This window comes from Crocuta crocuta, unplaced genomic scaffold (assembly GCF_008692635.1).
Source record: "Crocuta crocuta isolate KB4526 unplaced genomic scaffold, BGI_CrCroc_1.0 scaffold209, whole genome shotgun sequence".
Taxonomy (NCBI): Eukaryota; Metazoa; Chordata; class Mammalia; order Carnivora; family Hyaenidae; genus Crocuta; species Crocuta crocuta.
The window spans coordinates 1,430,999-1,445,260 of record NW_027551566.1 but is presented as its reverse complement, the minus strand read 5'-3'; the positions used below and the strand labels follow the sequence as shown (position 1 = coordinate 1,445,260).

The window sequence follows — 14,262 nt, the reverse complement described above, 5'->3', positions numbered from 1 at the left end:
GCCACTAACTCACCAACAAGAGAGTAAGCCGTTCAATTTTTTTTTTTTTTTACTGTTCTGTTTTTAATTATAGACATTTTTAGAGACCGTTCCACTGGGAATATATTATTGAACCTTCAGGCATGGATGTGTAAGTTCCTTAAGTCTCATAAACAGTCTTTTAGATAACGTTTAATTTTCTTTTTTTTTTAACAAAATAACGTGATTGGCAGTTTATAATTATATCCAAACAATCCCTGGTTAATTCATAAGTCATTCCCTCCCACACCCTGCCCTCCAGCATTCTAGAAAGTAAATCATTTTGAAGTTGTGGTAGCACAGAAGGTGACAAATAGTTAAACTTACTAGGAGTTCAGCTTTAGAGGCTAAGAACTTTGTATCTAATTAATTTGCTTAATCCTTCTATTCCTTGCCACTGTGTCTTACAGTTAAACATGAGTTTAAAAGTTCTGCCAAGCATATTTCCAAGTCAGCTTTCGTTTTTTGAATGAAGACACTGGAATCTTTAATATTAAATAGGAACAACATTCATGTTATACATTCTGAGCACTTCTTATATACAACTCATAAAAGCTCACATATGATTTTTCACTATTGACTGGAGATACTGGGGAGAATTATGTAGAAAGCATTGAAACTGTTAGGAAACCAATTCTCCAATGAAAAATAGCACTAATAGGATCACATGTCTTGTGGGGGTAGAAGAAACCTAAGTAAACAACCTAAGGTAGATGCCATCTTTTAAGAATGAGGAAACCAAGGCAGGGGCATAGGAGTGACATTTGTGCTATGGGGGCAGACCTGCCTCCCTCACCTCCATGCTACCCCCAGAACTTTCTCTTAAACTATGATAATGTCACTCTTTTCAATGGTCTCAGCACCAGTGAAAAGACAAGTAGGCATTGTTGCATATTGGGATATATACTCTCTTTGAGAGCACTGTTGTACCTTTCAGTATATTGCTTTTTACCATTCATAATCTAATTATGGTGAAAAGTTTAATTTATAGTTTGACTCCAAGAGTTCAAGAAAGATTTATTAAGAGCACACTGAGTACAAAGTACTTGTACTATGGATGGAAGAACTGACAAACTTCCTGTCCTTACTTATTGTGGAGGCAAGCCAAGTGAGTTTTTCTAGTCATAAGACTTCTCTGTCATCAAAGAGGTACAGTTATTTTATACTACACCACTGGAAACTTTATTACCAGAGATAAAATCATCTATTTTGGGTTTTGTATTCAAAGGATCCTTTTCATAGCAATCCATTGATCAAGTTAGCACTTTGGTAGGCTACCAAGGGGGCTAATGTGCTAGTGTCCTTACTCGAGATTAGTCTTTTCCTGAGATGAGAAAGACGAGGATGTGTGTGGAATTAAGAACACTCTATCCCCATTTCTCCTATGTGAATGACTTTTTCCCATGACCTTAAAGCCAAGCTCCTTGGAATTTTGGAATATGGTTTTCCAAAACTTACTGGGAAATATGGTCATTTGGAGAACTTTTGAATATTTGTCTTAAAAGAATGCCCCCAGAATAAAAGGTCTGTCAGCAGTGGTTGATGTCTGTGCTATCAAATTTCAGCCTATTGATTTTCTGTGGTGAAAGTATTCCCCAAGAATAGGTTGGAAGTGCTTTTAAATGATGCTGGTTAACCTGCTGACCTTCCCACTGCTTTGTAGGCCCTGCTTTCTCTTATTTATTCTTTAGCATGAGTTGTTCTTCCTTGCTCTGAAGGTTGATTATTAATCTGGGGCTATAGCGTTGTATTTACAGAACTGACACTGTGACCTCAAAGGTTCATTATCTCAGTTAACTTTAGGGTCTTTTTGGGACTTGGAGAAAAGTCCCTTGAACAAATTTTAGTTAAGAAAGATGAGAGATAGGACAAAGGCAGACACATAGAAAGATAGAAACAGGAAACTGGACTGTCTGATTTGATGATAATGATGATGATAGTTATTATGTTTTAGCACATCTATGGCCTGCTAAATTGCTGTGTTTGTACATGAAACTTGGTCTTAAGCTTCCTGGCAGTAAAGGGGAAAAGAGGAATACAATATTCTGGATAGCTTCCATGTGAGGGGAAAAGTGAGGCCAAGGATTATTGTTGTGTTGTTTGGTTTTTGTTTGTTTTGTTTAGAAAAAAATTTGATGGCTCTATTGAACTATAATTCACATACCATACAGCCCACCCATTTAAAGTATATAATCCAAGGGTTTGGGGTATATTACATTACCAATTTGTGAAAACTGTGCTAAAATGTAAAAAACATTTTAAAATTGCCATTTTAAGCATATAATTTAATGACATTAATTACATTCACCATACTGTGCAGCCATCACCACTGTCTGTTTCCAAAAGTTATTCCTCACCCCAAATATAAACTCCATAAGCATTAAGCAGTAACTCTCCATTCTTCCCTCCCTCCATTCTTCCCAGTCTCTGGTAACCTCTAATCTACTTTCTGTCTATGAATTTGTCTATTCTGTTGGCAATTATACATTATTTGCACTTTGTGTCTGGCTTATTTCAGTTACTGTAAGATCTTTTAGGTTCATACATGTTGTTGGGAATATCAGAATTTCATTCTGTTTTATAAATAATATTCTGGTGTATGGACATACCACAATCCATATATCCATTCATCTGTTGATTGGATTGCTTCTACCTAAAAGCCAACTGTTTTTGAGATGCTTCATGACCCACTCCCATGGATACTTCCAGATATTGAAAACCAGGCTGTACTTCATGCACAATTCCTTCATAGCAAGTTATAATTAACCCTTCTCACAAGAAAGCATACTAAAATAAAGCTGAGTTTTTAAAAATGTCAAAAGGAAGACCTAGAATCTCTTTATTCTTTTTTTAAAATGTTTTTATTTTCTATTTTTGAGAGAGACAGAGCATAAGCAGGGGAGGAGCAGAGAGAGAAGGAGACATACAACCTGAAACAGGCTCCAGGCTCCAGGCTTCAGGCTCTGGGCTGTCAGCACAAAGCCTGATGCAGGGCTCGAACTCATGAACCATGAGATCATGACCTGAACCAAAATCGGACACTTAACTGACTGAGCCACCCTAGATCCCCTAGAATCTTTTTATTCTTAAAGAGTAAATAGTTTGCTGCAAACATTGGTACAATCCTCCGTGACATAAAACACCAGACATTTACCGCTTTCCATGTGTCAGGTGGTTGGCCCAGTGTCAGTTGGGGCCTCAGGGATAATTTGCCCACATGCTCCTCTTCATCTGGGAGAATAGTTTAGCCTGTTACCTCGTGGTGGTAGCAGAGTTCCCAAGACAGCAAGAGGGCAAGCCCCAGTGCCCAGATGCTTTTATAGTGTCTGCCTGAGTCATGTTTGTAAGTGTACTGTGGCTAAAGAAAGGCACAAGGCCCAAGCCCAGAGTCAACAGGTGGAAAAGTCATGGAGTCCACCTCTTGATAAGTGGCAGAGTCATATTACAAAAGAGGGGACACACAGGGATGGGCAGTTTATGGTCAATTTTTGCAAACCTCCACAGTATTTTAGGACAAATTCAAATGAGAGTTAAGTTAAGCATGAGTCCACAGGTCAGAAAAGGTTTTATACAGGGGCTGATGCGTCATCTTGAAGTCTGTTGTAAGAAGGAGGTGGGAAGAGGTGAGTTAGGTCTCCGAGAAGAGTGCTAGCAGGCATGTAGATGCTGAGAGCACAGAGGGGATGGGAGGGCAGAGCAAAGAGTGTGATTGAGGCTCAGTGAACAGGACACTTTGAAGTAAAGGTTTAAAATGGTGCCTGAGGCATGACTGAGAACAGACCTAGAATATCTGGTTAATGAATTGAGTTCATTTTCTATCTTTTGCACAACTGCTGAAGGATAGTATGGTGAGTAACTTCACTTAGGAGAATTAATCTGACATGATTAGTTTTGTCAGGATTAATTATCCACGAGGTAGGCAGAATTCTGAGGTGGCTCCCCAGAGTCCTGCCTCCTGGTGTGTACTCTGTGTAATCCCTTTGCCTTGAGTGTGGGCAGGACTGTGCATCTTATGGATTCCCCCACACACACACAATTACTCTGTTAAATGACAGATATCAAGAATTTTGCAAATATAATAAAGACGCAAATCAGTTGCTTTTGAGCTAATCAAAAAGCCCTTACTGAAGTCAGGGATTCAAAGCAGCTGATACACCCTCCTGTTTGCCTTGAAAAAGCAAACTGTCATCTTGTGGAGAAGGCCTCATGGTAGGAAATGGTTGGCCGGAAATTCATTTGCCAACAACCAGTGAATTTGGAGGAGGACTCAGACTTAGACAAGATTGCAGACCTGGCCAGCAACTTGATTTCAGCATGGTGAGACTCTGAGATTAAGACTCCTCTAACCTAGCCCCAGACCTCTGACCCACAGGAACTGTGAGAAAGGTTTATGGTAAGTGAAATTTCTGGTAATTTGTTATGCAGCAGTTATGATCCAAATGAAAAATTGGAATCAAGGATTGTATCTTTGCAAGGATTTTATGGGTAGAAGTCACTACCCATAGTGACCCAAAACAGGCTAAATCAGGTGTGTTCAGGGTCCATTGTGGGAGTACATGGTGCTAGGGTGGCAAACTGAGCAACCCAGCAGCCAACCTATGCTTTCTCTTGCCCTGTACCCTCACCATCTGAGCAAGTGCATTTTCACACATGGCCACATGCAGCTGAGCAAGCATGGAACATGGTCTGCTGTTAGGGACCTTAGAAAAATGGGTGTGCACATCTGTATCACTCAACAACCAGTTTCTCATGCAAACAGTATTTCTCTGGTGCCTTCTCTAGTGAATGAAGCAATGTATTGATGTTTTTTTTGGTTTTGCTTTGTTTACAATGCATAGTGTCATATATGTACCTTTACATCATACAGAATACCTTCACTGCCTAAAAACCCCTATGCTCTGTCTCCTTATCTTTCTTTCCACCCCCTCACCCAAACCCTTGGTCACTGCTGATTTTTCTATTGTCTATAGTTTTGCCTTTTCCTGAATGTCATATTCTTGGAATCATACAGTATATAGCCTTTTCAAATTGGCTTCTTTCACTGAGCAATATGCATTTAAATTTTTTTAATGCTTATTTATTTAATTTTAAGAGAGAGAGTATGTGAGTGAGCATGAGAGGGGGAGGGGCAGAGAGAGAGAGGGAGACAGAATCCAAAGCAGGCTCCCTACTGTCAGCACAGAGCCCAACCATGAACTGTGAGATCATGACCTGTGCCAAAGTCCGACGCTTAACCTACTGAGCCACCCAGAGACCCCAAGCAATATGCATTTTAAATTATTTCTCGTCTTTTTATGGCTTACTAGTTGATTTCATTTTAGTGATAAATAATATTTTGTTACCTGGATATACCATAGTTTATTTGTCCATTTACTTATTGAAGGCAGCTTTGTGACCTACACATTTTGTCAATTATGAAAAAAGACACGATAAACAATTATATGCAGGTTTTTGTGTAGACATCAGTAAATATCCTTGTCAGCCTTTGGTATTATCAGGGTTTTTTTTTAACTATTCTAATAGGTACACAATGGTATATTGTTTTAATTTACAATTTCCTAATGACATGATGGTGAGCATCTTTTCATATACTTAATTACTATTTGTATATCTTCTTTGATGAGGTATCTGTTCAGTTCTTTTGCCCAGTTTTTAATTGGATTATTTGTTTTCTAACTGTGGAACTTAAATAATTCTTTGCATATTTTGGATACAAGTCCTTTATCAGGGGGCTAATGTGTTTTGTAAATATTTTCTCCCAATCTGTAGCTTGTCTTTCAATTCTCTTGACAGTGTCTTTTTCAAAAACTTTTTTGGTTTTTCTTCTTTTTTATTTAGCCTCTCCCAGTGCAGTTGACCCCAGCAGTGAGTGCCTGCCCACCAGTACTGCAGGTCTTAGCTGCTCGCATCCCCTGTCACTATCTTGAGGCCCCCAGAAGTTTTTTATTTTAACAAAGTCCAACTTACCAATTTTATTCTATCATTGGGCTTATGGTATTGTATCTAGAAACTCATCACCAAATCTAAGGTCACCTAGATTTTTTACTAAGTTATCTTCTAGAAATATTACAGTTTTGCAGTTTACATTTAGATTTGTGATCCATTTTGAGTTAATCTTTGTGAAAGGCATAAGGTCAGTGTACAGATTCATTTTGTCTTTTTGCTTATGGATGTCATTTTTTCCAGTACCGTCTGTTGAAAAGATTATCCTTTTTCCATTGAAGAGTTAAATAGTTGACTTTATTTGTGTGGGTCTACTTCTGGGTTTTCTGTTCTGTTCCATTGATCTGTTTGTTCTCACCGGTAACTGTCATTATTATGTTAGTTTTATAATAAATCTTGAGTTCATGTAGTATCAGTCCTCTGACTTTGCTCTTCTTCAGTACTGTATTGACTCCTCTGTGTGCATCTATTGCTTTTCCATATAAACTTTAGAATCAGTTTATCAATATTTAGAAAAATAACTTGCTGCAATTTGATTGATGTTGTATTGAATCCAGAGTTGGGAATTCAAGATGGGAAAAACTGACATCTTAACAATGTTAAGTCGTCCTACCCATGAACATGGAATACCTTTTATTTAGATCTTTGACTTATTTCATCAGTTTTGTACTTTTCTTCATGTAGTTCTTGTATATAAACTGTTAGACCAATTCTTAAGTACTTTTCTCTTTTTTGTGCTAATGTAAATATATTATGTTTTTCATTTCAAATTTTACTTGTTCATTTTTACTATATAAGAAAGCAATTGACTTTTGTAGATTAACCTTATATCCTGCAACATTGCTATAATTATTGCTATATTATTGTTAGCTTCAGGAATATTTTATTTTTGATTCTTTGGGATTTTCAACATAGACAAGTATGTGATCTGTGAATAAAGACAGTTTTATTTTTTCTTCCCAATTTATATGTCTTTTATTTTCTTTTAATATTTATTTTTTGAGAGAAAGTTAGTGAGGAAGGGACTGAGAGAAAGGGGAACAGAGATCCAAAGTGGGCTCTGTGCTACAGCTGAGACCCCAATGCAGGGCTTAAACTCACTATAAGATCATGACCTGAGCCAAAGTCGGATGCTCAACCAGCTGAGCCACCCAGGCACCCCTTATTTTCTTTCTTACTGCATTAGCTAGGATTTCTGGCACAATGTTAAATAGGAGTGGTGAGAGGAGACATCCTGGCCTTGTTGCTGATCTGGTAAAGCATCTACTTCTTTCACATTAAATATGTTAGCTATAGGTTTTTTCTTTATCTATTGAAGAACACTTGTTCTTTATCAAGTTGAAGAAATTCCCCTTTATTCTTGGTTTGCTGAGAGTTTTTATTGTGAATGGATGTTGACTTTTGTTATATGCTTTTTCTGCATGGTACAACCATGATTTTTCTTCTTTAGCTTTGGGTGTGATGGATTATATTCAGTGATTTTCAAATGTTGAATCAGAGATATACCTGGGATAAAATCCAACTGGTCATGGTGTGTAATTAGTTTATACATTCTTGCATTCAGTTTTCCAATATATTTTTGAGGATTTTTGCATCTGTATTCATGAGAGATACTGATCTGTAGTTTTCCTTTCTTATAATGTCTTTATCTGGTTTTGGTGTTAAGGTAATGCTCACCTTATATAATAAGTTGGGAAGTATTCTCTTGGCTTCTATCTTCTGAAAGAGATTGTAGAGAATTGGTATCATTTCTTCTTTAAATGTTTGGTAGAATTTGCCAGTGAACATATCTGGCCCTGGTAGTTTCTTTTCTGTAAGATTATCAATTATTCCATTTCTTTAACATATATAATTCTATTCAGATTCTCTGTTTCTTTTTGGGTAAGATTTTATATATTGTATCCTTCCAGGAATTGGTTCATTTCATCTGAGTTATCAAATTTGTAAGTATAGAGTTACTCATACTATTCCTTTATTTTCTCTTTAATGTACATGATATCAATAATAATGGTCTGTCATTCATTCCGGCATTTGTATATCTTCTTTTTTTTCTTGGTTAGCCTTGTATTATGGATTGAATGTCTGTGTCCCCCCAAATTCATATGCTGAAACTCTAGTGCTGCAAGTGACTGTATTTGGAGATATACAATACAGTGAGGAGGTGATCTAGGTTAGATGAGCTCATAAAGGTGAGGCTCTAATCTCATAAGGCTGCAGGCTTTATAAGAAGTGGAAGAGACAACAGAGCTCTTTCCAGCTATGAGAGGACACGGTGAGAAAGTGGCCATCTGCAAGTTTCACCAGGAACTAAATCAGCCAGCACTTTGATCTTGGACTTCTCTGCCTTGAGAATTGTGAAGAATAAATTTCTGTTGTTTAAATCACCCAGTTTGTGTTATTTTGTTATAGCAACCTGAGAAGATTAATATACCTGGCTAAAGAATTATCCATTTCATTGGGTTTTTTTTTTTTCAAAGAACCAGTTTTTTGTTTTGTTAATTTTGTCTATTGTTCTCCTGTTTTCAAATTCATTGATTTCTTCTCCAAATTTTATGATTCTTCTGCTTACTTTGGAAAATTTGCCCTTCTTTTTTCTAGTTTCCTAAGCTGGACGCTTAGATTACTCATTTTTAGATCTTTCTTTTTTTCATATATATGTGTTCCATGATATAAATTTCCCTATAAGCCCTGCTTTTGGTGTATCCCACAACTTTTTATAAGTTGTGCTTTCATTTTCACTCAGTCAAAATAATAATCTCTCTTGAAACTTCTTCTTTGACCCATGTGTTCTTTAGAAATGTGTTCTTTAACCTGCAAATATTTTGAGATTTTCTATGTTTCTGTTATTGATCTCTAGTTTGATTCTATTGTATTCTGAGAGCATACTCTCTTTGACTTATGTTCTTTTAACTTCTTTGGGATGTGTTTTATGGCCTAGAATATGGTTTGCCTTGGCAAATGTTACATTTGAGCTTGAGAAGAATGTGTATTTTGCTGTTGTTGAATGGAGTATCCTGTAAATGTCAATTAGATTCAGTTGATTAATGGTGCTCTTCACTTCAGCTATATCCTTGCTGCTTGTTTACATGCTGGATATGCCAGTTACTGACATAGGTGCGTTGAAGTGTTCAACTGTAATGGTGGATTTACTTATTTCTCCTTGCAGTTCTACCAGTTTTGCCTATGTATTTTGATGCTTTATTATTAGGTGTATACATTAAGGATTTTCATGATATTCCTAAAGGGTTTTTGTTTGTTTGTTTGTTTGTTTGTTTTTGGTATTTATCCTGCTTCATCTTTGAGCTTCCTAGGTCTGTAGTTCGGTGTCTTTTGTAAACTTTGGAAAATTCTCAGCCATTATTACTTCAAATATTTCTTTTGCTCCTTTCTCTTCCTTCTTCAGATATTCCCATTATTTGTATGTTAACACCCTTTGTAATTGTCCCACAGTTGTTGGATATTCTGTTCCTTTTTTGTCATCGTTCATTTTTCTTTCTCTTTGCATTTCATTTTGACAGGTTTGTATACTAACATATCTATTGGCCCATTGACTCTTTCCTCTGCTTTGTTCTGTCTACTTGTGAAGCCATCACAGGTATTTTGTTTTGAGTCTGATGTTTGCATTTTTGGTTTTGAAATTAGGTAGACCATTTAAAATTAATTATTTTCTTTAAAGCCCTGTATGGAAAAATCAAACTGTTCTCCCTTCTAATTATAGTACCATAATTGAAAAATCACATTCTATAATTCCATTTTGAACTGAAATATTTTGAATGCTTGCTAGGCCCAAAGCTCGATACAGTGCACTGCGGGGTTGTGACAATTTAATAAATGGATGAAAGACTAAATGTAAGACAGGAAACCATCAAAATCCTAGAGGAGAAAACAAGCAACAACCTCTTTGACCTCAGCCACACCAACTTCTTACTAGACATGTCTCTGGAGGCAGGGGAAACAAAAGCAAAAATGAACTATCAGGACCTCATCAAAATAAAAGGCTTCTGCACAATGAAGGAAATAATCAACAAAAATAAATGGCAACCAAAAGATTGGGAAAAGATATTTGCAAGTGACATATCAGATAGAAGGTTAGTATCCAAAATCTATCAAGATTTCAACACCCCCAAATAAATAGTCCAGTGAAGAAATGGGCAGAGGACATGAATAGACCCTTTTCTAAAGAAGACATCCAGATGGCTAACAGACACATGAAAAGATGCTCAGTGTCACTCATCATCAGGGAAATACAAATCAAAACCACAATGAGATGCCTCCTCACACTGGTCAGAATGGCTAAAATATAACAACTCAGAAAACAGCAGATGTTAGCATGGTTATGGAGAAAGGGGAACCCTTTTGCACTGTTGGAAAACAGTATGGAGTTTCCTCAAAAAGTTAAAAATAGAACTTCCCTATGACCCAGCAAATTCATTACTAGGAATTTATATGAAGGATACAAAAATTCTGATTCAAAGGGACACGTGCACCCCAATGTTTATAGAAGCATTATCAACAAAAGCCAAATTATGGAAAGAGCCCAAATGTCCATCAACTGACGAATGGATGAAGAAGATGTGAGATACACACACACACACACACACACACACAATGGAATATTATTCATTGATTAAGAAGAATGGAATCTTGTCATTTGCAACAACGTGGTTGGAACTAGAGTGTATTATGCTAAATGAAATAAGTCAAGTCAGAGAAAGACACTATCATATGATTTCACTCATGTGGAATTTAAGAAACAAAAGAGATGAACATAGGGGAAGAGAAATAAAAATAAAATAAGATAAAAAGCAGAGAGAGAGGCAAATCATAAGATACTCTTAAATACAGAGAACAAATTGAAGGTTGCTGAAGGAGAGACTGGTGGGGGCTATAACATAATGTTATATAGCATATCTCTAGAAATTTTCCATCTTGAATAACTGAAACTTCATGCTCATTGAACAGCAAACCCCACTGACCTCTCCTCCAGCCCCAGGCAGCCACCATTCTTTCTGCTTCTAAGTTTGACTACTTTAGATATCTTATATATGTGGAATCATGCAGTATTTGTCCTTCTATGACCAGCTTATTTCTTGTAGCATAATGTTCACAAGGTTCATCCATGTTGTAGCATCTGACAGAATTTCCTTCTTTTAATGGCTGAATAATATTCCATTCTGTATATACACACTAGATTTTCTCCATCTATTCACCTCCATGAAATTGAGTTTTTTTTCCACCTCTTGGCTATTGTGAATAATGCTGCAATGAACATGAGAGTGATGCTGTCATTCTGGGATCCTGATTTCAGGTCTTTTGAATAAATACTCAGAAGTGGGATTGCTGGATCATATGGTAGTTCTATTTTTATTTTTTTGAGGAACCTCCATACTGCTTTTTGTAGTGGCTACAGCATTTTACACTCCTTTCAAGTGAGCAAGAAACTAGTTTCTCTGTGTCCTCACCAACACTTGTTATTTTCTGTTTGCCTTTTTGTCCCCCAAAACAATGGCCATTCTAACAGCATTGAAGTGATATCTCATTGTGGTCTTAATTTGCAGTTCCTTTCATATATATCCTTTCATATATATTTTAGTCATTTGTATCTTGAGTATCCTTTCATATATATCTTGGTCATTTGTGTCTTCTTTTGAGAAATATCTATTCAAATCCGTTGCCCATTTTTATTAAAGTTTTTTGAATGTTTATTTACTTTTGAGAGAGAGAGGGACACAGAGCCTGAGTGGGGAAGGGGCAGAGAGAGGGAGACACAGAACCTGAAGCAGGCTTCAGGCTCTGAGCTGTCAGCACAGAGCCCAACACAGGGTTCAAACCCACAAACCATGAGACCATGACCTGAGCCAAAGTTGGACACTCAACCAACTGAGCCACCCAGGCACCCCTCAAATCCTTTGCCCATTTTAAACTTGGTTTGGTTTTTTGCAATTAAGGTGTTGGAGTTCCTTATATATTCTGGATATTAATGTTTTATCATATATATGTTTTGCAAATATTTTCTCCCATTGCATAGGATGCTTTTTCACTCAGTTCATTGTTTCCTTTGCCATGTAGAAACTTTTTAGTTCAATTTATTCCCACTTGTCTATTTTAGCTTTTGCTACCTGTGCTTTTGATGTCATATCCAAGAAATAATTGCTAAGGTGAATGTGAGGAAGCTGTTCCCTTGTTTTCTTTTAGGTGTTTTAGAGCTTCAGATCTCATGTTTACATTTCAGTACATTTTTAATTGACTTTTGTGTGTGGTATAAGATAAGGGTCCGGGAGCTCCTGGGTAACTCAGTTGGTTAAACATCTGTCTGACTCTTGATTTTGGCTCAGGTCATGAGGTCATGATCTCACAGTTGTGAGGTCCATGCTCAGAGTGGAGCCTGGTGAAGATTCTCCCTCTCCCTCTCTCGCTTCTCTTCCCCTGCTCTCACTTGTGCACACACACTCTCTCGCTTCTCTCTCTCTCAAAAAGAAAAAAAAAAGATAAGCATCCAGTTTCATCCTTGTGTATGGATATCCAGTTTTCCCATCACCATTTGTTGAAGAGACTATCTTTCCCCATTGTATATGCTTGACCAGAGATCAATTGGCTCCATATGCATGGCTTTATTTCTGGGCTCTATTCCTCTTGGCCATATGCCTGTGTTTCTGCCAGTACCATACTATTTTGATTATTGTAGCTTTGTGATATGCCTCGAAATCAGGAAGTGTGAGTCTTCTAGCTTTGTTCTTTTTTCTCAGTATACTTTGGCTATTCAGAGTCCTTTGTAGTTCCATATGAATTAGGGTTGTTTGTTTGTTTTTTTCTATTTCTATTTCTTAAAAAAATGCCCTTAGGATTTTGTTAGGGATCATGTTGAATCTGTAGATCATTTTGGGTAATTTGAACATTTTAACAATATGGAGTCTTCTAATCCAGGAACATGAGGTGTCTTTCCATTTATTTGTGCCTTCTTTAATTTCTTTCAACAGTGGTTTGTAGTTTTCAGTGTATGGGCCCTTTGCCTTGTTGGTAAAGTTTATTTCTAAATATTTTTTCTTTTTAACTCTATTGTCAATGGAGTTGTTTTTGTATTCTGCAACTTTACTGAATCATCAGAGTATAAATGCATTTTTAAATCATATACCCAGAAACCATTATAACCAGAGTGATTATAAATAGGAAAAGAACCCAAGCCTGACTCCATATTCAAGGTCAAGATGATCAGAAGGAACCAACAAAGGAGTCTGAGACAGGCTGCAGGGAAGAACGAGGAGAACTGAGAAGTTGTGCTGTTGGTTCAAGTGGAGTGTTTTAGTTGGGTTTAGAAAGACAGAGTAACCTTCCCAGGTCATAGAACTAGTCAGAGGTGTAGCTCGCATCCATACTGAAAGTCAGATGCCAGAATTCATGCTCTCAATTTCTGTACTCTGTCACCCAAGTCACAATCATAATGATGATGGTATCCTTCAGTAGCATCAACTCAGTGCTGGGCACTGTTCTAACAGCTTTGTAAATCCATTTTTTCCTACTGTCACCATTTTACAGAGGAGAAAACAGACAGAGAGAGGTTATGTTCAGAGTTTAAAAGCATCTCAGTGCACTTTGAATGCAGCTACCTTCACAGTCTGTGGTCCTAACTGGTACCCTGGGCTCTTTCCCAGTAACCCTCTCCTGCCTAAATAACTGGAGTGTCATTGAGAATACTATTTCAAAAGGTCGAATGAGAAAGTTTGGGAAGCAAATTAGATTCTTTAATTGAAAAAGAAAAGAAAAGTAAGCCATGGCAGTTTGATCTTTTGCTTTGTCCATATTGATTTTTGTGCCTTCCAGTCTCAAATAATCTGGTGAAGAGCTATGTGCCTTTCTTCAAACTTGAACAAAGTACTTGCAAAGTTGCTTTGTTCTCCCCCCTGCTCCCACCCGGAGTATGACTAAAAGCAAAATGTAATGCTGCTTTTTAAGTTAAGTCAGATGAAAGCCTTGGTTTCCCAAGGTCATAAAAATGTGATCCACATAGATTGAATCACATCCAGTGATGTTAATTTAGCCCCTCTTCAAAGTTAAACTTAGGAAGAAAGTTTTTATATCTGAGAAAGGATTGCTGCTGAAAATCATAATTGCTAGGAGTCATAGGTTATAACTGTGTTCCTTTAGAATTTACCCTAAATTAACTTTAAGAGCTGAAAACATATGTATTATATATATACATAATATTTATATATTATATATTTATATATAATTTGTAATTTATATATATATATATAAATTCAGCATTCATTCAGATGTAATGATGCCTTCAGATATTTGTTCTTA

General features: G+C 36.8%; 1 protein-coding gene across 1 annotated transcript in view; it reads left to right on the top strand.

Moving 5' to 3' along the window:
- Nucleotides 1-14,262, top strand: part of KIZ (kizuna centrosomal protein) — a 126,102-nt gene that overhangs the window by 44,174 nt on the left and 67,666 nt on the right. The window contains 1 exon segment of the mRNA XM_077750154.1: nt 1-23. This exon segment is cut by the window's left edge and continues 3 nt beyond it. Within this exon segment, the coding sequence (XP_077606280.1) occupies nt 1-23 (23 nt within the window).